The sequence below is a fragment of the Quercus suber genome, unplaced genomic scaffold (assembly GCF_002906115.3).
Source record: "Quercus suber isolate HL8 unplaced genomic scaffold, Cork oak 2.0 scaffold_186, whole genome shotgun sequence".
In the NCBI taxonomy this organism is placed as follows: domain Eukaryota; kingdom Viridiplantae; phylum Streptophyta; class Magnoliopsida; order Fagales; family Fagaceae; genus Quercus; species Quercus suber.
The window spans coordinates 971,289-991,239 of record NW_027069644.1 but is presented as its reverse complement, the minus strand read 5'-3'; the positions used below and the strand labels follow the sequence as shown (position 1 = coordinate 991,239).

The 19,951-nt window shown below is 33.1% G+C and overlaps 1 protein-coding gene and 1 pseudogene across 1 annotated transcript; both read right to left on the bottom strand.

Moving 5' to 3' along the window:
- Window positions 1-358: 358 nt before the first annotated feature.
- LOC112022282 (putative receptor protein kinase ZmPK1) lies at window positions 359-2,995 on the bottom strand (annotated as a pseudogene).
- Window positions 2,996-5,638: 2,643 nt separating this feature from the next.
- Window positions 5,639-18,230, bottom strand: LOC112022504 (protein MRG1). Its single transcript, XM_065778568.1, is given in 11 exon segments — window positions 5,639-6,087; window positions 6,513-6,597; window positions 9,870-10,039; window positions 11,284-11,363; window positions 12,226-12,327; window positions 12,854-12,894; window positions 14,119-14,214; window positions 14,217-14,260; window positions 15,312-15,325; window positions 17,789-17,840; window positions 17,933-18,230. Coding segments are annotated over 11 exon segments (924 nt in total). The 5' UTR covers window positions 18,094-18,230; the 3' UTR covers window positions 5,639-6,008.
- Between the last annotated feature and the right edge of the window lie 1,721 nt (window positions 18,231-19,951).

Sequence of the window (19,951 nt, the reverse complement as noted above, 5' to 3'; positions counted from 1 at the left end):
TTTATGAATTTCAGTTGCAAATGAAGTGAATTTAGATCCATATTTTTCACTAAGATTGAAAGATTTTGTGGGAAAAACCACTTGCTTATTTTAGTTACAAGGTGAACATTAAACGTGGCTACAAATTTGTAGCCACGTTTAGAATAATTTTTGTGCGAATAATATCCCAGGTTATTTTCTAGAGAAATTAATAATAAAATAATGAAAACTTTTAGTTTACACTATATTAGCAAAATGTAAATTTTATATTATAGACTAAACATTGTGATATTGTACACTTGCAAAAAATGTACAATATTATACAATGTAAATCTTGTATTGCTAATACAATGTAAACCTATAATTAATTACCCAATAAAATAAACAAATGCATTATACATGTTGGTGGTAATGGCATTCAAACAAAATTAAGGAAATATCTATTATAACATAGAAGAGTTGCATAAAACTTAGAGTTCTACAAAAGCTACATGGTGAAATAAAGAAGACAGCCCCACGAAACATACTATGTCGGCACTAAATAAGAGAACAAACTACAAGAGAATCAGAAAAAGGCTGAACATGAGGAGACCCGTCATGCCATGTTAGAGAAGATCATTTTCAAGGTGAAGAAGCTTCTCAACTACTTGTTTCATGGTGGGTCTTTCATCTTTGTCTTCCTCTAAACACTGCAAAGCCATCTCAACTAAGATCTCCATCTTACCCTTGTCATATATGCCTTCCATTTTGGGGTCCATGATATCATCAATCCAAGAAGTGGTTGCAACTTCTCCGTTCTTTTTCACTTTAATCCAAGAGGCCAGCTTTTTGTTTTTAGCTTCAACTCCAACATCTGTAGTGTGGACACCCATTATTGTACTCTTTCCAGTCACCATCTCCAACACAACAATTCCATAGCTATAAACATCCACTTTGGAGGTGATAGGCAGATTGAAGACCCACTCTGGAGCCATGTAACCACGGGTTCCTCTCATCCTTGAGAAGTTTGGATTGTTAAGGGTGCCTCTGTTTTGCAATTTACATAGACCAAAATCTGCCACTTTTGGTTCATAATTCGAGTCTAGAAGTATATTATGAGGCTTTACGTCACAATGTAAAACCCACTCTAAGCACTCTTCATGCAAATAAGCTAAACCTTTTGCAATACCAAGAGCAATTTTAAACCTTTGCTTCCAGTCAAGTGCATAAGAAGAGAGGTTTTCTGCCAAAGAACCATGCTCCATATACTCATACACCAAAAGCCTCTGCTTTCCTTCGGCACAATAACCCCACATGTCTATCAAGTTCATGTGGTTAAGCCTCCCAATGATGCTAACTTCTGCTAGGAATGCGTCCTCTCCTTGGTTGGCTTCATTGAGACGTTTAATTGCTGCAACTCTATTGTCAGACAATACCCCTTTGTATACAACTCCCCATGCACCTCTTCCGATCTCTTTAGTAAAACCCTTTGTGGCCTTTTTTAGCTCAGAATAGGTAAATTTTTTGAATCTAGTGGCAGCAAGAGCATACCCTTGCTCATCTGCATCTGAACTTTTCCTGGTTTTGATCAGGAGACAATACACCACAAAGATACATGTGAGTTCAAGTCCTCCCACTCCACATGCAAACCAAAGCATGAATTTCACCGTCCCCTTTTCATGGTTTTTGACATATTTTCGGTCCAATTGTATTGTACCCTCCCTTGAGCAATCTAAACTGGATTCTTCTACGGGATTGTTGTAGGAAAAGTTATACCTTTTGGTAGTCTCAAATAGGCCACTCCTTTGAAATCTGGGGAACGATGTCCATTTAGCAATAGTGTCTTAGGGAAACAACTTGTAAAACCTTTACCATTATCAAAACCGTAATATTGGAACGCTTCACAATTGTGTAATCGCAAGCATAAATCCATACATTGATCAAGGGTATAACGGGGAATGACCCAAAATCATATCCATAGAATTCAACATGGGATAGCAGTAGAAAGGCAGACTCATTTTTGTTGCGAGGGAGGAGATCGAATTCAGGTTCACACCCATAAGACCAATCGGTTCGATTTTTCATCTTGTACCCTGGAAGGCAAGTGCATTTCCTGTGAGAACTAGCAACATACTTGCACAGACTATTGGCCCCACAAACACCATGAATCGTGCAAGGGTTTTGAATGGCTTGCCATGAAACAACCCAAGTTTGAGTCTGCTCCTCCTCTGACCAGCCCCAACTATATAATCGAATATTACCATCGTAACCAAGTGTTAATTTTCTATGAAGCTCAATTCCATAGTCGGCTGACATAAAAGTAAAATTGTCAGATGAACTGAAGTTCCCTAAGGAATTAAGCACTGCAATTCTACTACTGTTAAATGCGGACCTTCCAGCCTCCCAGCTTAAAAGCCACGGTAAGGCCAATAAACAGTGGACACATCATGACCATTGAAAATAAGGCGAAGAATGTTATCGTTGTCAAAGAAAAACTGATAGAAGCCAGAGGAATAGTTGGTCTGGCTTCTTGAGGAGACAAGCTTTGTGTTTTTAGTGAGTAGTTGTTCAGGAAGAAGTGTATCTGTGGGAAAATCAAAGCTTTGCCACAAAATAACACCTTCCATATCACGTAGAACAAGATTACCTGTGTTGTAGAGAGATAATTGTACTAAGGAGAGTGAGAAAGTGTTTGTGGTCCAAATGGTGAACTTCCCAGCATCAGTTAAGATTAAATTGCCATTTTTTAGGAGAGAAGAGCTTTGAGCAGCTTTCCATTAACTGGCTGGTCACGGTTTGCCATCCAAACTATGGTGCGTGAGTTGCTGAACCATATGGCAAAACAGAAAGCATTTTCACCGAGTAAAAGCCAGCAGAGAAAACGTCATTTGGTGAAGTTAAAACGTCTTCTGGTTTCTCACTGGAGAGAGATGAACCTTTACTCAAAGTTTGAAATGTTGAGGATGAGAATGGAGCAAATAATGCAATAGAGAGGAGGAACAAGATTATATTAGCCATGAACTTTATGAAAGCTCAAACAAGGGATGGGCTTGGGAAACAAAGATTTACGAGCTTCTCTTTATATAAGGATCAAATATGGCGTATATGCCAGGTATCTCACACAGAGGCAAGCTCCACATGCCGTACGTGGAACCCGCTTCTGTGTGAGAGACATGGCGTATACGATATACTACATTTGACGTACAGTAAAAGGAGAACAGAAACTAGTTGCTAGCATTATTTGAGTAGTTCCATAGCAATTTCTTGAGCTAAGGACCGTTGCTTACCCCTTTTATATATATATATATATATATAAGAATATTACAAATCTTATCATATAAAATTTATAAATTAATGGGTTACCAATTAAAATGAGTAATTTTATATATTATCTTATTGAAGTAGTACCAATCATATTTGATGATGCTATAAAATACCACCTTAAAAATTGTCCATATGGCTCGTCTACAGGAAAAAAGAAAGAAGTATGGACACAGCCAGATTGCCTCGTCCGTCATAAGCCGGATAAGGACGGACGAGGCAAGCATGGCTATGCTAAGGCTCGTCCACCTCTAGTTAAGGATGGATGAGCCAAGCATTCATGATTTACCAATAGATCAAAACTTCCGTTGCTCGTAATAAGGCACCAGTTCGGATGAAGTAACTTCCACGGAAGTTATGGAAGTTACCTCCAATTTTGGTGAATTCCTCGACAATAGGAACGGTTATCAGAGCAAATAACCGTTCCATACACTATATAAACACGACTCTTGATAGAGGTAAAGGGATTCGGATTTTTCATTTTGAGAAGGGAATAAACACTTAGAAATTTTTCCTCTCTATTCCAGCCTACTAACTTCATCATCGGAGGATCATAGGCCGGCCTCCACCGGTCTTTTCTCTGATTGAATTTGGTTTTACAGGATTCAACTCTCAAGATTGTCGAAGTCCGAAGATTTTCAACCCACTGATTTTCCAGAATTATCAGTATTTATTATCATATTATATTATATATTTTTATAATAAAGTTTATAGTAGTTTTAGATTTTTTTTTTTTTTATATAGAAATATTTCAATGATGTACGTTTCTAATAATTACTTTTTATCTTAAAACTAAATCATCAATTTTTTTTAATTATGCTTCAATTATATTTTTTGCACTTTTGTTTTGTTAAACTTTGTTAAATTGAACTATGGTTCACTGGAGTTATAGAATTTTTTTTTTTTTTTTTTTTTTGTTTTTGAGAAAGTGGAATTATAGAAATTGGTATTGGAATTTTCTTGGTTATATTATTTTTCAAATTATGACCAAGCAGATTCTAGATACTTTGATTCTCCCAAAAAAAAAAAAAAAGATTCTAGATACTTTTTTGGGTCAAGGATGGATCACCTTTACATTGACTGAGCCAGCGAAAATGAATAGGAAAAAAAAAAATTAAATCACTCGTTTTTCTAACCTAACCATTATTCTCTTTTACGTAATCATTTTCCACAGTATCACGTGAGGGTCTAAGGACACAATTTATGTGCTACAATTTAATCACAATTTTGAGATAATTAACTATGAATTATATGGGAAAAAAAAATATAGTGAGTTCATATGAAAATTTTTGTGCAATCAAGTCAAATTGTTAAAAAAAGTCGTGGCAAATTAAACGGTCCTCAATGAACTAGTTGGGTATTTTCTAGAGGAGAAGTTTGAGTCTGTCGTGTATTTTGAACTTCCAAAGATATTTCCATTTCATTTGGCTAAGTCTGGAAATCCCTTAGATATAGAAGGTCTGCAGATTTAATGTTAATATTTTCATGTTTATCTGGTGACCAAAGAAGTTTATCTGGAGAGTGATTGGTTGGCAATGATGGTTGTGATATCATATGCATTTAATAGTATGATCATCAAATAAATAGGAGCAAATTTAAATCCCAATTTGAATTCAGTTAGGAATTTAGGTCAACAACTCAGCTAGTTTCATTTGGCATGCCCCCGAGAGGAATAAAAGTATAATTTGGTAAAGAGGGACCCAAGTGTCCGCCTATGAGTCCTAAATGTTGATATCCATACCTGAATTAATTTGGAAACAAGCATTTTTAGGACCAAAACCTAAATACCTTTCCACAGCCAGGATGAATGCTTGCATCTTATGGCTTTTGGAAAGTTCTTTCTTTCTAGGTATTTTGCATTTAATTAGCAAGTGAACCCAAGCTTAGTCTTGATTTGTTGCTAGTGACCAGCAAATCTGATTTGCTTAAAAATTAAAAATTGTGATTTGTTGCTAGTAACATTTTAAAAACACAAGTGGGTGTAAGAATTATTTCCCAAAAAATATTATAAATTTCACTACATAGATCTTACAAATTAATGTCACTAACCACAAAAAGTAATTTAAATATAAACACATTTATTATCTTGTCGAGGTAGTATTAATCAAATTTATTGTCATATCAATTTATAATTTTTTAGTTTAGAAATTTGTAGTAATTCTATACCTTTTTTTTTTTTTAATATTATGCCTCAATCAAAATTTTGGTTTGATTTGATTTGATTTTTTCAGTGGCTTATTACAAACTTTTGATAAATTAATATAGAGATGGTTGACTTTTGTAAGCATTAAAAGTGCTAAACATAGTTCCAACAATAAAAAGCATTTTGTAAGCAAATTAAATTTAAATCACATGCAACTTCCTAATACACACTTCTGTCAGGTAGTCTCATTTCCATTCACCAAATTTCCACCATGTACAATTGTTCATCATGTTCCTATCCAGGGCTGTTAGATAATGACATATATCTGGGGTACACTACAGACCTTTACAGGACAATACGTCTGTCCGGCATGTTTCTCCCATATACATTGCCCGCAATGTACCCTCGTTTACAAAGACATTTCAAAACTAATAACATGAAACACAGACATCTGGTTTCTCAAATTTCGGAGTCCAGGAAAATATCAAATCTAAAAGGTGATTATACATCAACCTAAAGCACTAGCTAGTTCTATGGTATTCTATACTCAATTTGTTGCAAATACATCTTTGACCTAGACATCTTACTAGTTGGTGCTGGTTTCAATATCTTCTGGCACATGGTAAGTTGAGAGGAAAAATGCACTCCGATGCTTCTGTAAGAACCTGAATCACCAGATGTATAATCTCTCAGGATGAGTATAATGATGATGGAATGTCATTCTTGCAAATTTCAATAAAATGACATGTTTTGAGGCAAGTTATCTAAACTTTTTTTCCCCTAAACAAAAACCTAGAAGTATAAATAAAGTAACGCACTTCACTCTAAAGACACTTTAAATTCATTTAAATGAACATTTTTTTAGTGCTCCAGACAGCCAAATCATCACAAACTTCCAAGAAAAAAATGTAAGCAACGTTAAGTGTGCAAGTTGTTTCATAAATGTCACCATTCATCACAGTTTTTTATGTTTTTTGGTTTTTTTATAAGTAGCATAAATCATCATACGTAATTATAAAGATTGTATTCTTATACTCTCAATTGTGTTTTTCTCACAGACACATGTTAGAATGGTGGTAAGAAGTTATACTTGAGAAACTCGACTAATTCTTGCTGCAGCTCCATCAATGTCTCCTCTTCGATGTTAGCATAGTACAATAACTCAGGCAACTTAACTGCAAATACCAAAAGAATAACATTATAAAAATGAAGTAAAGATGACTAGCACTTTTTATAACACCAAAAGGAAACACATAAGCCAAAAGATGCCACATCAAGCACTTCTAGTCTAGGAATATTCACAATTAAAAACAACAGCACATGTCCAGCAACAGTAGCAATCCACATTTACGGTCATCACTTACTCTGCAAATCCAACAAGCACCACAATATTTGTTAGGCAATATAATAAATAGTCAAAATGTCTTAGGTGTCCAAAATCAAAATAAAACATACACATATATCTTGGAGATCAATCATCAGCCAATATTTCATTTTCCATTTTTAACTAATTTTTGAGAAAGAAAAAATCAATTTGATATCATGGGTTGACATCTTTTATATCTCAAGCTACACATTTAAAATCAGCAGTAGAAAAGTTTTTGTAAGTAGTAATATACAAGTCCAAAACTGCATATCCTAGATTTAGCTGGCACCATATCTTCTTCTTTTTGGTAAGTAAGAAAAAATTTATTAAACAAGGCTACTTCCTCAAATTACCAAATTAAACTAGTTATAAATATTAATTAAAAATAATGTAGTTAAAAATAATTTCCATTGTAATTACATTTAAATGTTATAACATTTAAGAATATTTAAAAACTTGCATAGAAACATTGATTAGCTAGGACTTCGGAAATATGAGATCTTGTAAGATAACAAATGATACAATTCACTACACAAACTCATAATTAAGCTAATAAGGGTAAATCTACCAAACATTTCCCGCATCTTCTTTGTTTTAGCATTAGATACAAAAATAGTTTTAAACTGAGAACAGAAACAAATCTACACAAAAACCACTCAACTAAATGAATTAAAATTTTGATAAAAGTCAGGAAGGATTTTTGCGACTGTTCCAAGATCAGCTCAATGCAATTGATGATTATTGGACAAGTGCTACGATAGACTACCAGAAAATGTACTAGCATAGATAAACATATGTAAACAGTAATTTCCATTTTCCATAACTTATGGTCTCCTAGCATATTTTATGATGCAGGGAGCACAAAAACAATTTTATTTAATGTAGTTCTATTCATTTTTAGAAGTCAATTTTATTTTTACTATTGGTCCATTGGATTTTATTTTAGGTCATATTAGTTTATTAAGTTATTGGCATTTTACTTAATTTCCTAGAGTAAAGGTTATTCATGAATTCAATAATTGGGTCTTGGCCCAAGCCAGTTAACAATTAAGGTTGAATCCCAGTAGCCTATATAATTAGCTATTATACTCCAATGGAAACAAGCTTGATTTAAAATTTCTATTGCAATTTTCCAATGGCATAGTGCTGATTCCTAAGTTCATTTTCCAATGGGTGTTGTTGGCACTGGTAATATCATCAAATTTCATTAAATTAGCAAAAATGCCTCATAAAGCAAACCACAAGGTAACTTCAACCAAATATTCTTTGGGGTGGTCTGGAAGATGTTTCTAAACGTCACTTGGTGAATTGGTCCAAGGTATGCTCTTCTATCCAGTCTAGGGGTCTAGCAATTTGAAACTTGAGATACTTTAATGAAGCATTATTGGGAAAATGGTTGTAAAGATTTGGGTATGAGAGAGAAGCGCTATGGAGAAGGGTTATAAGGGCTAAATATGGAGTTGAGGCGGGAGATTGGTGCTCTAATTCTGTTCCAGGCTCCTATGGGGTGAGTTTATGAAAAACTATCAGTAGTGGTTGGTCTACTTTTCTCGCTACATTCAGTTTCAGATTGGAGATGGGACTAGAGTGAAATTTTGGCATGATGTTTGGTGTGGAGATAATCCTTTGAGTATGTGTTTTCCAGATTTATTCAGAATTAGTAATGATAAGGGGGCTTATGTGGCTGATCTCATGCACTTTCCTAACGGCGTTCTTTTTTGGGACTTAGAATTCCTACGAGAAATTCATGATAGAGAATCAAATTCTTTGTCTATTTTTTGGAATGTTATATATGGAGTCTCATTAAGAGGTATTGGTGAGGATAAGATGTGTTGGACACCTGCTGAGGACAAGGGTTTTGAGGTAAGCAGTTACTATCAGGCTTTGTTGGGTGTATGTACTCAATCCTTTCCTTGGAGAAGTATTTGGAAGCAAAAGGTTCCTTCCAAAGTTGCGTTTTTTGTTTGGACTGCAACTTTAGGAACAATCTTGACTATTGATAATTTACGTAAGAAGAAGGTATTGATTGGTGTTATATGTGCAAAAGTAATGGAGAATCTGTAGACCATCTTTTACTACATTGTCCTATTGTTTATGAGTTGTGGTCTACGGTGTTCACCTTGTTTGGTATCCACTGGGCAATGCCAAAGACTGTAGTTCAGCTCCTTGCTTGTTGGCAAGGAAATTTTGGTCATCATCGTAATGGTCTTATTTGGATGGCTGTCCCTCATTGTTTGATGTAGTGCATTTGGCGAGAGAGAAACAACTGGTGTTTTGAAGTTTCTAAAAGAACTATCGCTGATTTAAAACTCTATCGGACTGGACTATAGCTGATTTGATAGATGCTTGTAATTTATGTATTTGATTATGTTGGTCCCCGGCTATATACATCCTATATACTCGGGTGACTCATTATTAAGTTCTTGAATAAAATTTCCTTTACTTATCAAAAAAAAAAAAAAAAAAAAGTGTTACAAAATAAACAATAGAATAGTTTCTTTTTTTTCTTTTTTTTTTTTTGATAGGTAAAAATAATATAGTTTCATGTTTTAAGGGTATACCACAGGGGTGGGTGTGTACTTTATCCTTATTTTTATTTTTCTATTCATTTGTTTATTCTCAGTTCCTTTAAGAATTTTGTGCTGCATCATTTTATCTATACAGAACCCCTGATATATATAAAGTTTAGCTTTAGTAGAAGATATACAGACCCGACAGTTGTCTAAAAACTTATCCTGGTAGAAGTAGAACTCTGCCAGCCAGTCAATTTTGAAAGGGCATGGCAGGAAGAATTACTCATTTAGCCAGCCCTATTGCCCTCAACATGTTTGATAAATGTCGAAACTTCCACATTCTACATAATTATGATATGGCTGGTTATTAAAACAATAAGCATTAATATATTTAAGGTAAAAAAACTAGAATCATCCTACAAATCAAACTTCACAAAAGAGACGCAACATCTGTTGATTAATTTATTTAAATTATAATAAATCAAGATTATTACTATTTAAAACACAGAAAACGTAACAAATTTTCCCAAGAAAATAATTGACTTCTAGCATAAAAGGATAAACATACCAAAGAGGCGCAATAGATGTTCAGCACCATATACAGTTGAAGGAGAGACATCAACTGAAATTGCTTTTTTATATTGCCGACGCTCACTTTTATATAGAAGTATTGCTGGCAATGCTTTGTCAAAGTAACAACGTAATCCTTTCAGAATTTCTCCCACTGAATCAGCTATCCTATATCCATTTAATTACGTTACAGAGAAAGAACAATGACAACACACAAAACATGAACACCAGAACACTAACAATAGGTAATTACCAAGACACGAATGCATCAATTCTAAAAACATGATACTAAGAACTTCACACACAACAAAAATTGCATAGGAAGTAATGTCTAAATACAGAAGTTGCAAGATGCATCAATAGTAAGTTTAACACTTGAGGGCATTTACACCAAGGTGCTCTTTTCATATTTCTCTGGCCTTCAGAACTAGATACAGTAATGCAGACTATATCAATGTACAACCTCTCTTTAAACACTCTAATCTAAATGATTACTAAATGAACCATTATTGTATTTTATTTTAAAATTTTCTTATAAGATTAAATTGATTAGAAGACTGACCATTTCAATATCTTGGTGCAATAATTTGTAAGGATGGGATGACCGAGGAGGATGTGGGTCATTGAATAAGAACGGGGTGAAGGATAGAGAAGTATATCGGGAATACTGTATCAGCTGAAGGGCTATAAGATTGCTATAAAACTCACTATGGTCTATGCTACAAATTGTTGGACAGTTAAAAAGCAACATATTCATACATGAGTGTAGTTGAAATTAGAATGCTAAGATTGTTAAGCAGAAATACTAGGAAATATAAGATAAAGAATGATGCCATCCATTCAAATGTAAAGGTGACTAAAATGCAAAATAGTAGATAACAATGGTTTGGCCATGTGCATAAGGCTGATTAATGCACATGTTAAAAAGAATGTTTAATTCATTTTGATGGAGTGAAAATTAAGTAGAGGGAGGATAAAATAGCAAGGGTATAAATAGTGAAGAAATACTATTAAACCAGGAGGTGACAAAGAATCTACAGTATGGCAGAAAACAATACATGTGGTCAACACCCTGATTAGTTGAAGAGGTTCATAGCCAACCCAATTTGATTTAAATTAAGGCTTAGTTGGGTTGAGTCTTCAAAAGCTAGTTCTATAAAAAGAAGCCATACAAAAATCAAAAACCAATTATTTTAAAGATTAAGTCAGTTGATGATGCATTTTGTTAAAAACCAGCAAAAAAAAAAAAAAACTAGTGTAGTATATTACAGGTAAAGAAATAGGTGCCAGGTAAATATTACAACAAAATAAATTCTGTAAATTATGGTCCACTATACAAGAAAGACTTGAAATTTAGCAAGCCAAAAAGTAAAAGACTGAGAAGTGGCCAAAAAAACAGGGAATGAACTTACGAGTTATCCTTCTTCATCCTGTAACCAAGATACTTCTTCAATATTTCATCAACATTTGGGGCACGTGGAAGTTTAACAAGCTGCAAGAGAGAACATAAACCAAAATCTTTTACAAGTGATAAATACATTAAAAAAAATAAAAAACCAAAAAATACAAAAATAAACTAGAAATTAAAATAATGATTAACTGGTAATGCTTAGTCATTTGCAATATATTTAGTTGCTTAATTAATGATTGATATTAGAAACTCATTGCATACATATGGTATTTCATATTATAAAATGTTCTTCCATACTTATCAAAAAAATAGAATGTTCATCCATAAATCCTTAGTCATGAAACCACACAACAAACATTTAACACAATTAAGAATGAAATGAACTTGATAATGCAAAATATGCTCAAACCATGTAATAAAGTTTTCTTCCATAAATCCCTTATAGCAGTGATGTAACCATGTCAGAACCAAGAAAGATTATTAAGAAAAAACTTTGGTTGATAAAGCAGAGTATGGCTAGAACAATGACAATGAAAATCAGTCCTGTGACTCATTTATATCCTAGTTAGAATTCCAATAGTTGTGTCATTCTAACAGGTAGTTACATTAGTTACCAGGTAGTTGGTTATCAATTATAAAAAAGGGATCAACTATGTACATGAGTTTCTTTAATATTCAAAGTAGGAATTAACAAATGCACTGAATGCATGCCGAGGCATTTTCCAAGCTGTAAATAAAAATCCTACAAAATTAGGTCAGTGGCTAAGATATAGAGGTTGATTACACCATTTGAAAAGGGAAGAAAAAAGAAAAAAAGAATCAATTCACTAACTCTAGCAACTCTACTGAAGCATTTTACAGCAACCACGTTCCAACACCAAATTAGGCATCATCTGAAGACTAGAAATCTCAAATGTACAGTAAAACATAGAGGATATGGTACCTTGCCTAAATGAGCAATAAAGTCACAATCATCAACTAATTGCTTCTTTAGTGGTGGTGGAATTTGAATATTCGCAAGCTTGTCCAGTATCATGCCTTTCTCCTAACAGTTCATAAACAATTGACTCAATAAAAAGATAGCAAACTAACAATTAATTATCAAGGGAAAAAGAAGCCAAACTAACAATGGAAAAGCTAACAAGATCTTGAATGAAGTAAAGAAAATCATCTGGCTGATAATGAACTATCAAACTGATGCATCTTAATTAATCAGGATTTATGCAAAAAGCACATAATCATGCATGGGCAAAATGGAAGTGTTTTAGGCAATACCTTACTAGCAGAGTCATTCTTTCGCTTCTTAATATTCGCAAGCTTGTCCAGTATCATGCCTTTCTCCTAACAGTTCATAAACAATTGACTCAATAAAAAGATAGCAAACTAACAATTAATTATCAAGGGAAAAAGAAGCCAAACTAACAATGGAAAAGCTAACAAGATCTTGAATGAAGTAAAGAAAATCATCTGGCTGATAATGAACTATCAAACTGATGCATCTTAATTAATCAGGATTTATGCAAAAAGCACATAATCATGCATGGGCAAAATGGAAGTGTTTTAGGCAATACCTTACTAGCAGAGTCATTCTTTCGCTTCTTGGCTCTAGCTGCTGCATACAATTTCCCAGAGTAGCTCAGAAAAAGAGCAAAGAAAAATATCTCTTTTTAAAAAAAAATAATAATAAATACCAGATATTTGGAAATTGCAGTCAAAAAGGGTTTTTTTTTTTTCAAAGATAAGACCAGATCAATGTACCTGTTGACTGATATGCATTCAGTGTCATCCACAAATTAAAGATTGCAAAATAATAATAATTTGTGTACAGACGCGCTTCTATATATATTCCGAATATCAATGAAGTCTTTTAAGAAAAATCAATAGTCAATGCCATATATCAGATGATCAGAATGACAGTATCCTATGTTAAACACCAGCGGCTGAGCCTGGCAAGCCGCAAAATTATTGTCAAAAGGCAGTGGATACTGTTCATGTTCTTTTCTTTAGAAAATGATTATATTACAAGGTTGTTATTTTGAAATACTCATTCTTCCCCCAATCATCATGTTTCTTCCTACAAAAAAAGTACCTAGGCACATGTATATTCATGGCTACATGCATGCCTGAGATAATATACTTGCTTATGTGTACTATCAGATATACAAAAAACTGGAAGGTGACAAATGGAGAGCGCATTATCCAAGATTAAAGGAGAGAAGATGGAAGCCAACCCCTGCCTGATCCATTGATTTGTATGAATTTTTTTTACAAGTTTACACATAGACTATGAGTGTAATAGAGCATCCGTTGCCAAAAGGATCACCTAAGAAATCTCCTTGCTTTTCTCATGTTACAATCCCCTTCCCGTGGAACCCCCCTTCTCAGTCCAAGCACCCAATGGGTTTCAAACCCACAACCTTACCCTCCACCTTTCTTATGAAGCGAGAAGGTGCCATTTGAAGTAGAGCTCATTGCTTTTAATTAATATTGGCTAATCCCCTTAAAGCCACAGTATATTAATTCATCATGTTTCACTAGGGGGAAAATCATCACATCCAAAAAAAAACATTTAATATTTAGCAATTCTAACAACTGTTTGCCTTTCCCGCTACACTAAAGTTGTCTTAATATGAATGAGTCACAGAAATTCTTATAGCACTTCCATAATTATAAGTTTCCAATCCCAACATAATCCAATATATAAAAATTTTCATTTCCATTACCACCTGAGCTCCATGCCAGGGGCCACAATCAATAATGAGACCTAAAGGGAAGAACAAAAAATATCGATATTCAAGTTAAAATAGTAAGCAATGAGCAAGAGAGTAAATCTAACCGTTGGGCCTTTTTGGTATAATCTGGAGCTCGACTTGCTTTGTATTCTTGTCTATGCTCTGCTTCTGGCCAAGGGCCTGCTGCTTCTGCACATTTCCTCAGTGAACTTCAACAAGCGATCCAAGCCTACCCATTCATCCCAGCTGTTGAAAAACAAAGCCTAAAAAAATTAAGACTTCCCAGGAGATCATAAGCACAAGGTAAGCCACAAAAAATTGGAGAAGCTTAAGTACATTTTCCATCTCTCATAAAACCTCTGTCCTCTCTCCCTCTAAATATAGTATATTTCTAAAACATATTCAAAAGCTCTAGTAATAATAATTCCATGGTCTAATACATATGCCAAACAATAAAAGAAATCAAGATCACCATAAAAATTCAAGAACAGGGCCTTAATGTGATTCAAATGAAAGTCACAAAAACATTTTGAGGTCTCACCAATCTTAGAAGTAACTTTAATGACCAGTGTGCTGCAACAAAGGGTACAAATGCAAAACTTTCAGATTATACAAAAACTTTTCATCATTTGAATGCACAAATATGCACATCCCCATTTAAATGCTTGGTTTCCTGGTAAGGCTTTCAAGATAGTCTTATTTAACATAAAAAAATTGCAGATGGAACATTTGCAACTCTCTGTCTGGCTACTTAAACATTGAACAGATTAAAAAAAATGAAAATTTCTAAAAGAATCAACAAAAACATATGGATAGTTGCATATTGTGATTGCAGATAAAGATAATTGCACCCAAAATGAAAAATGCAGAAGTGCTAATCCGTTATCTGTGAGGTAAAATACTTATTAGAAAAATTATTTGGAGGTAAAAAATGACCAATGTTATGTTAGAAAAATATTTTTAAAAAATATTTTAAAAAGGGAAAAAGGGGGGGGGGGGGGGGGGGGGGGGGGGGTTGGTGTTGGACAAGAGCTATGGTATTGAGATTTGGAGTTCAAAAGAAAGGATATCTAAAAGATCGGAATGAGAAAGAAGTGCTGAACCATTATCAATGAAGTAAAACATAAAATCTATATTTATAAAAAAATAAAAACAATACCTACACCTCCAGTTTCAACTACCAACTGCCAGCACATTAGAACATTAAATCAGAATTCAGAAATTTTAGGATGTCAGGTACATTTTTTTTCTACTTAATAAATTAGACGTCAGGTACTTTAAGGAGCATTGTACTCACTTTTTGCTCCAGCCCTGCACAAGAGAAAGCAAGCATGCTGTTAGGAATATAATTAATTAATAATTCTAAAACAAGTTCACCATAGAAGGACAAGTGACATTGCAGGGAAATGACACGATAAAGGGCCTGAAACCTAGCATGGCACATTTAAAACATGGAGATGCAGTGGAAACATCAGGATTCGAAAACAGAACTAGAGCATGATTCATGAAGATTGCTACTGTTAGAAAGATTTAAATAACAAGATAAAGCCTGGAGATTTATTGATAAGAGTCATAGACAGTTGAGGATGTAGCTCCATGCGGCAACAATAAGTCAATAACGAGTATAATTGTCAAGAACACAAGTATAATTGTCAAGAACACAAGTATAAATGACGATTCTTATCTTAAAGCAAGACCACATGCAAGACACATTTCAATATTGTAGTTGTTACTAATTTGCATTGATTCATAAAACGTGTTATTTCCTGCTGTTACGTGGTTAAGTATTTTTCATAGATTTAATTTTTACTTAGCATTTCCTTTGATATTCCATGTAGTCCAATCTAATTTCCATCAATATCCATTTTCAAAACAAAGTCAGAGTATGAAATAAAAGCCACATTACAACTACATAGATACTAAGGCTGTGTTTGGTTGGACGAAAAATATTTTTCGAAAAATAAATTATTTTCTAAGTCTTTGGTTCGTTCCTGAAAATGCTTATGAAAAAATATTTTCTATTATTGTCTCACATTTTCTCATCTTCGAAGCACATATATAATAAAAATAAATAAAAAAAATTTTAGATAAAAAAGTTATGATCGGAACCGGTGGTGGTGGAGTGTTTGGCCACCGAAGACCAGGAACGTAGTGGGGGCAGAGGTTCCACTTATAAGTTTTAGGTGAAGCGAAAAATGATTTACAAAAAATAAAAGCATAAATCAATTTTCTCATAAGTGTCTTTACTTTATGCACTGGTGGCTCTACATGTCACTAGGGTGGTTACATGACACACTGAATTGATTTTTTTTTTTTTTTTTTAATAATACCTTAAAATTTTTGAATTTTATTAATATGGGTTGTTGACCACCCTAGAAAAAATCTTGACCACCCTGAAAAAATCTTGAACAACCTAAATAAAATTTGAGTCCATTAAAAATAAAATTTGATCTCTCCAAAATTTTGGTCAGTTGAATATTGAACCAAAGAATTTCAAAAAATGCAATTTTTACAACATTTTCACGACATTTCACAAATAAATCTTAAGTAGTAATTAAGTTATAACTGGCTGTTATTGGTGGACATAAAAGAAATCTGTGAGAGTCATCAATTAGAACTAGTAAAAACTGCTATTTAGGATTTGTTTAAAAGTATCTAAAAATGTTGTGAACGTAATACTTCTCAAAAATTGCCCAAACAAATACAGTTTAGCCCAAATCAAATGTTTAATGTGATATTTTAGATTGTGTTCTCAAAAGACCACCTTTTCAAATGGCTAGTCTATTAGTGTTTTTTTTAGCCTTTAGCTGAATTTGTTGGATTTATGTGATATATTTTGTACATACGCATATGCACTAAATTAAGTAATGCTTGAATACTTTATTGAATATGATTAATATAACATTAAATGCCTAAATTAAATATATTGAATGAACTTATAGTTTACCCTTTATTATTTTGCACCATGAACAAATTTCTTATAAGGAAATTACTTGTATTGCTAGATTAATATTCTAAGCAAATATGTATTGACTTTAAGAATTTTCTTTCAAATCATAGGCTATGAGAAAATGTCTCATCTTTTCATCCTAATGATCATGAAAAAAGAAGAGCATATTTACAAAGAGGTTTTTGTCAACTTCTTGCCATGATTTCCCTAAAAAAGAAATTAATGGAGCATTGTGTTGATTTAATACTAATTAGTTTAAAGAATACAAAAATTGGTTGTAATAGATCATAAAAAAGGATGATGTATTTTGTTTATATTGTTACTTATTAGGCAAGATGTTCTGATTGGATGGGATATCGGTAGTTTAATAATTATTTGGTTGTATACATTGAAAATGATACAGTTGATAGAATTGATAACAAAACTATTATTAATCAATTTCAAAATATGAAAACTCGTAAAATAAAATTTTAAAAATTTATGTATTTGCGCTTTTTTGTGATATCAATATATTCAAATTTTATTTTATTAAATTTTGTTTAATTTAAGTTTTTTAATGATCACCACTGCTTTATGGTCAACCGAAAAACTTTGACCAATATTTTCCTTCGCCCCCAACCCCGTATATGCTGAAATTATTTTCCGGAAATCAATTTCCGTCTAACAAAACACCGCCTAGGTACATACATACAAACGCAATCAACATACAATAAGTTCCTATCAATATATATATAGACACACACAATGAGCCAATAACAGAATTATAATCATTGATAAATTATATTTAAAAATATGAAATAATAGCAAAGAAATCAAGAACTTACAAGGTAATGCACGAGAAACTTCCACTCCCTGTTCCGGTACTCAATTTTTTCACCTTGCAAAATCAAAAACAGCATTAACAACGCAAAGTCAACAAAAAAATCCGAAAAGAAAGAAAAATATATATTTTTTTTTATTGTATCTTTACCTTTGCTTCGTAAATGAGAGAGCTATGAAAAGCGAGGACTTTCTCTCCTTCGGAGAAAGGAGCGGAATCGATGCTAGGAGCGGAATCGGGATCGTCGTCAACGTCCATATCGGACTCGGTCGCCGACGAGTCAGTGATCAAAGCTTCAGTGCCCGCCATTTTGATCGCTGTGATGAAAATTTGGGGGTTTTGTGCGTGAGAGTAAAAGAATCAAGAATCTTTGGGCTGCGTTCTTTGTTTCTTGCCTTTTTTTTTTTTTTTTTTAATTCAGTTTCGCTCTTTAAATAAGCCTCAGTGTACTGTACTCACTCTACTTCAGTTATTTCTCTGAGTAAGAAAAAAATAAATAAAAAACTTTGATTCTAGCGCCCAAATTGAAACGACAATGTTAAGCACGCCGCTGGCCGTTTATCGAAGTCTTAACCAGCTACTTGTCGTTTATTCAAGTTCACAAACAACACTTTTTCTTCTTTTTGTGGATAAGTAAAAAAATAATATACTTTATACTCTTATTATATAATATATAAAAAATAATTTCAATTAAGAGTTTTTTTTATAAATCTAATCATGTAAATATTACCACGTCATTTAAAATTTTACATAACATGATAATTTGTACACTTTTAAATTTATAAGATTTTTTTTTTTTTATGCATGCTCACTAAGTCACTAGTGACTGTTGGACTACCACTTCACTAAATTTATGACCAAATATTCTCCAATGCTAGTTCGAAGGGATGGAAATTCCTCTAATGAGAGTCATTATGTATACTTTTTCTTCTATATGTACTTTTAATCATATAGTTTATTTAATAATCAAATAGTTCATATGATAAAAATACTCCTAAATTATCAATTGATTGGCACATAATACAGATGTGATTTTAGGGGTAGAATTTTTTTTTTTTTTTAATGAAATTTTTTTTAATGTATTATTCTATATGCTTTACTGTTTTAGTTTAATGGTTCTGATGATGATCCATTACTAATTTGGGTGCCCATGGGCCATGGCTCCTTCCATATATATCTTCGGGTTGATATGAGGCAGCCATATTAATTTCTTTAAGATCTTTAAGATCCTAGCAGAGAACCTCTATCCAAATCTTCAAAGTTCAAGCTCCATCCTCGGACCAAAACAATAATAATAGGTCATTTAAAACCGGCATTGTGCTTAGAAAATGTAATGAGGAAGTCACGTTATGAGAGAAGTATGCATTAACAGTGAAGGGCAATGTGAAAACAGATTTTGTTTTTCCTCGTTTTGCTGGGATTGTCTTTTTGGTCATTGTGTATATGTCCGTGTTCACCTTATATATTATTTTATGTATTCAATTTAGATTGTCTTGACTATAATCGCAACCTCACAGCAGCATTTCTTTATAGTTTGTTCTAGTCTTCACTTTGACTGCATTGAAAGGAAAAAATAAAAATAAAAATAAAAAACACGAAGAAAGCAGCCAGGGTTTTATACGTGTCCCCATCGTTTTGAAATTTATAGTCCCACTACCGCCTTACTTTGTTGGCAATCTCTCATTCTCTGTATCTTTGGACATTTTTTTTCCCATTGGACCAAAAATGATGGCTAATGCAATGCATATTGCATAGGAAATAGCCTTCGTGCCCATTGTGATTATGCAAGTGGCAAATTCTTAAGCCAAATGGGAGATATCCAGCATTATTGGTGTCCCCAAATTCTTGGCTTGGCATCCACATTCAAATTAGAAATCATTAGACCTTTCAAGAGCTATTCTAAACTTTTGAAAATCTTATGCTGAATTTGATATCATATTGCCATGACAATGATATTCTGACATAACTGTACATGCATGCTCAATTTGCATTCACATTCGGTAATAATCAAAGGCTGATTCTTTAAAGGATAAACAAAATCATACATCGAAGCATAAAATAATGGAATGAAAGATTATTCATTACAAATTTAGATAGCAAAAAAAACTATAGAATTACAAACAAAAGTATAATTGTTTTTGTACATCATGTAACCCGTATAATATAC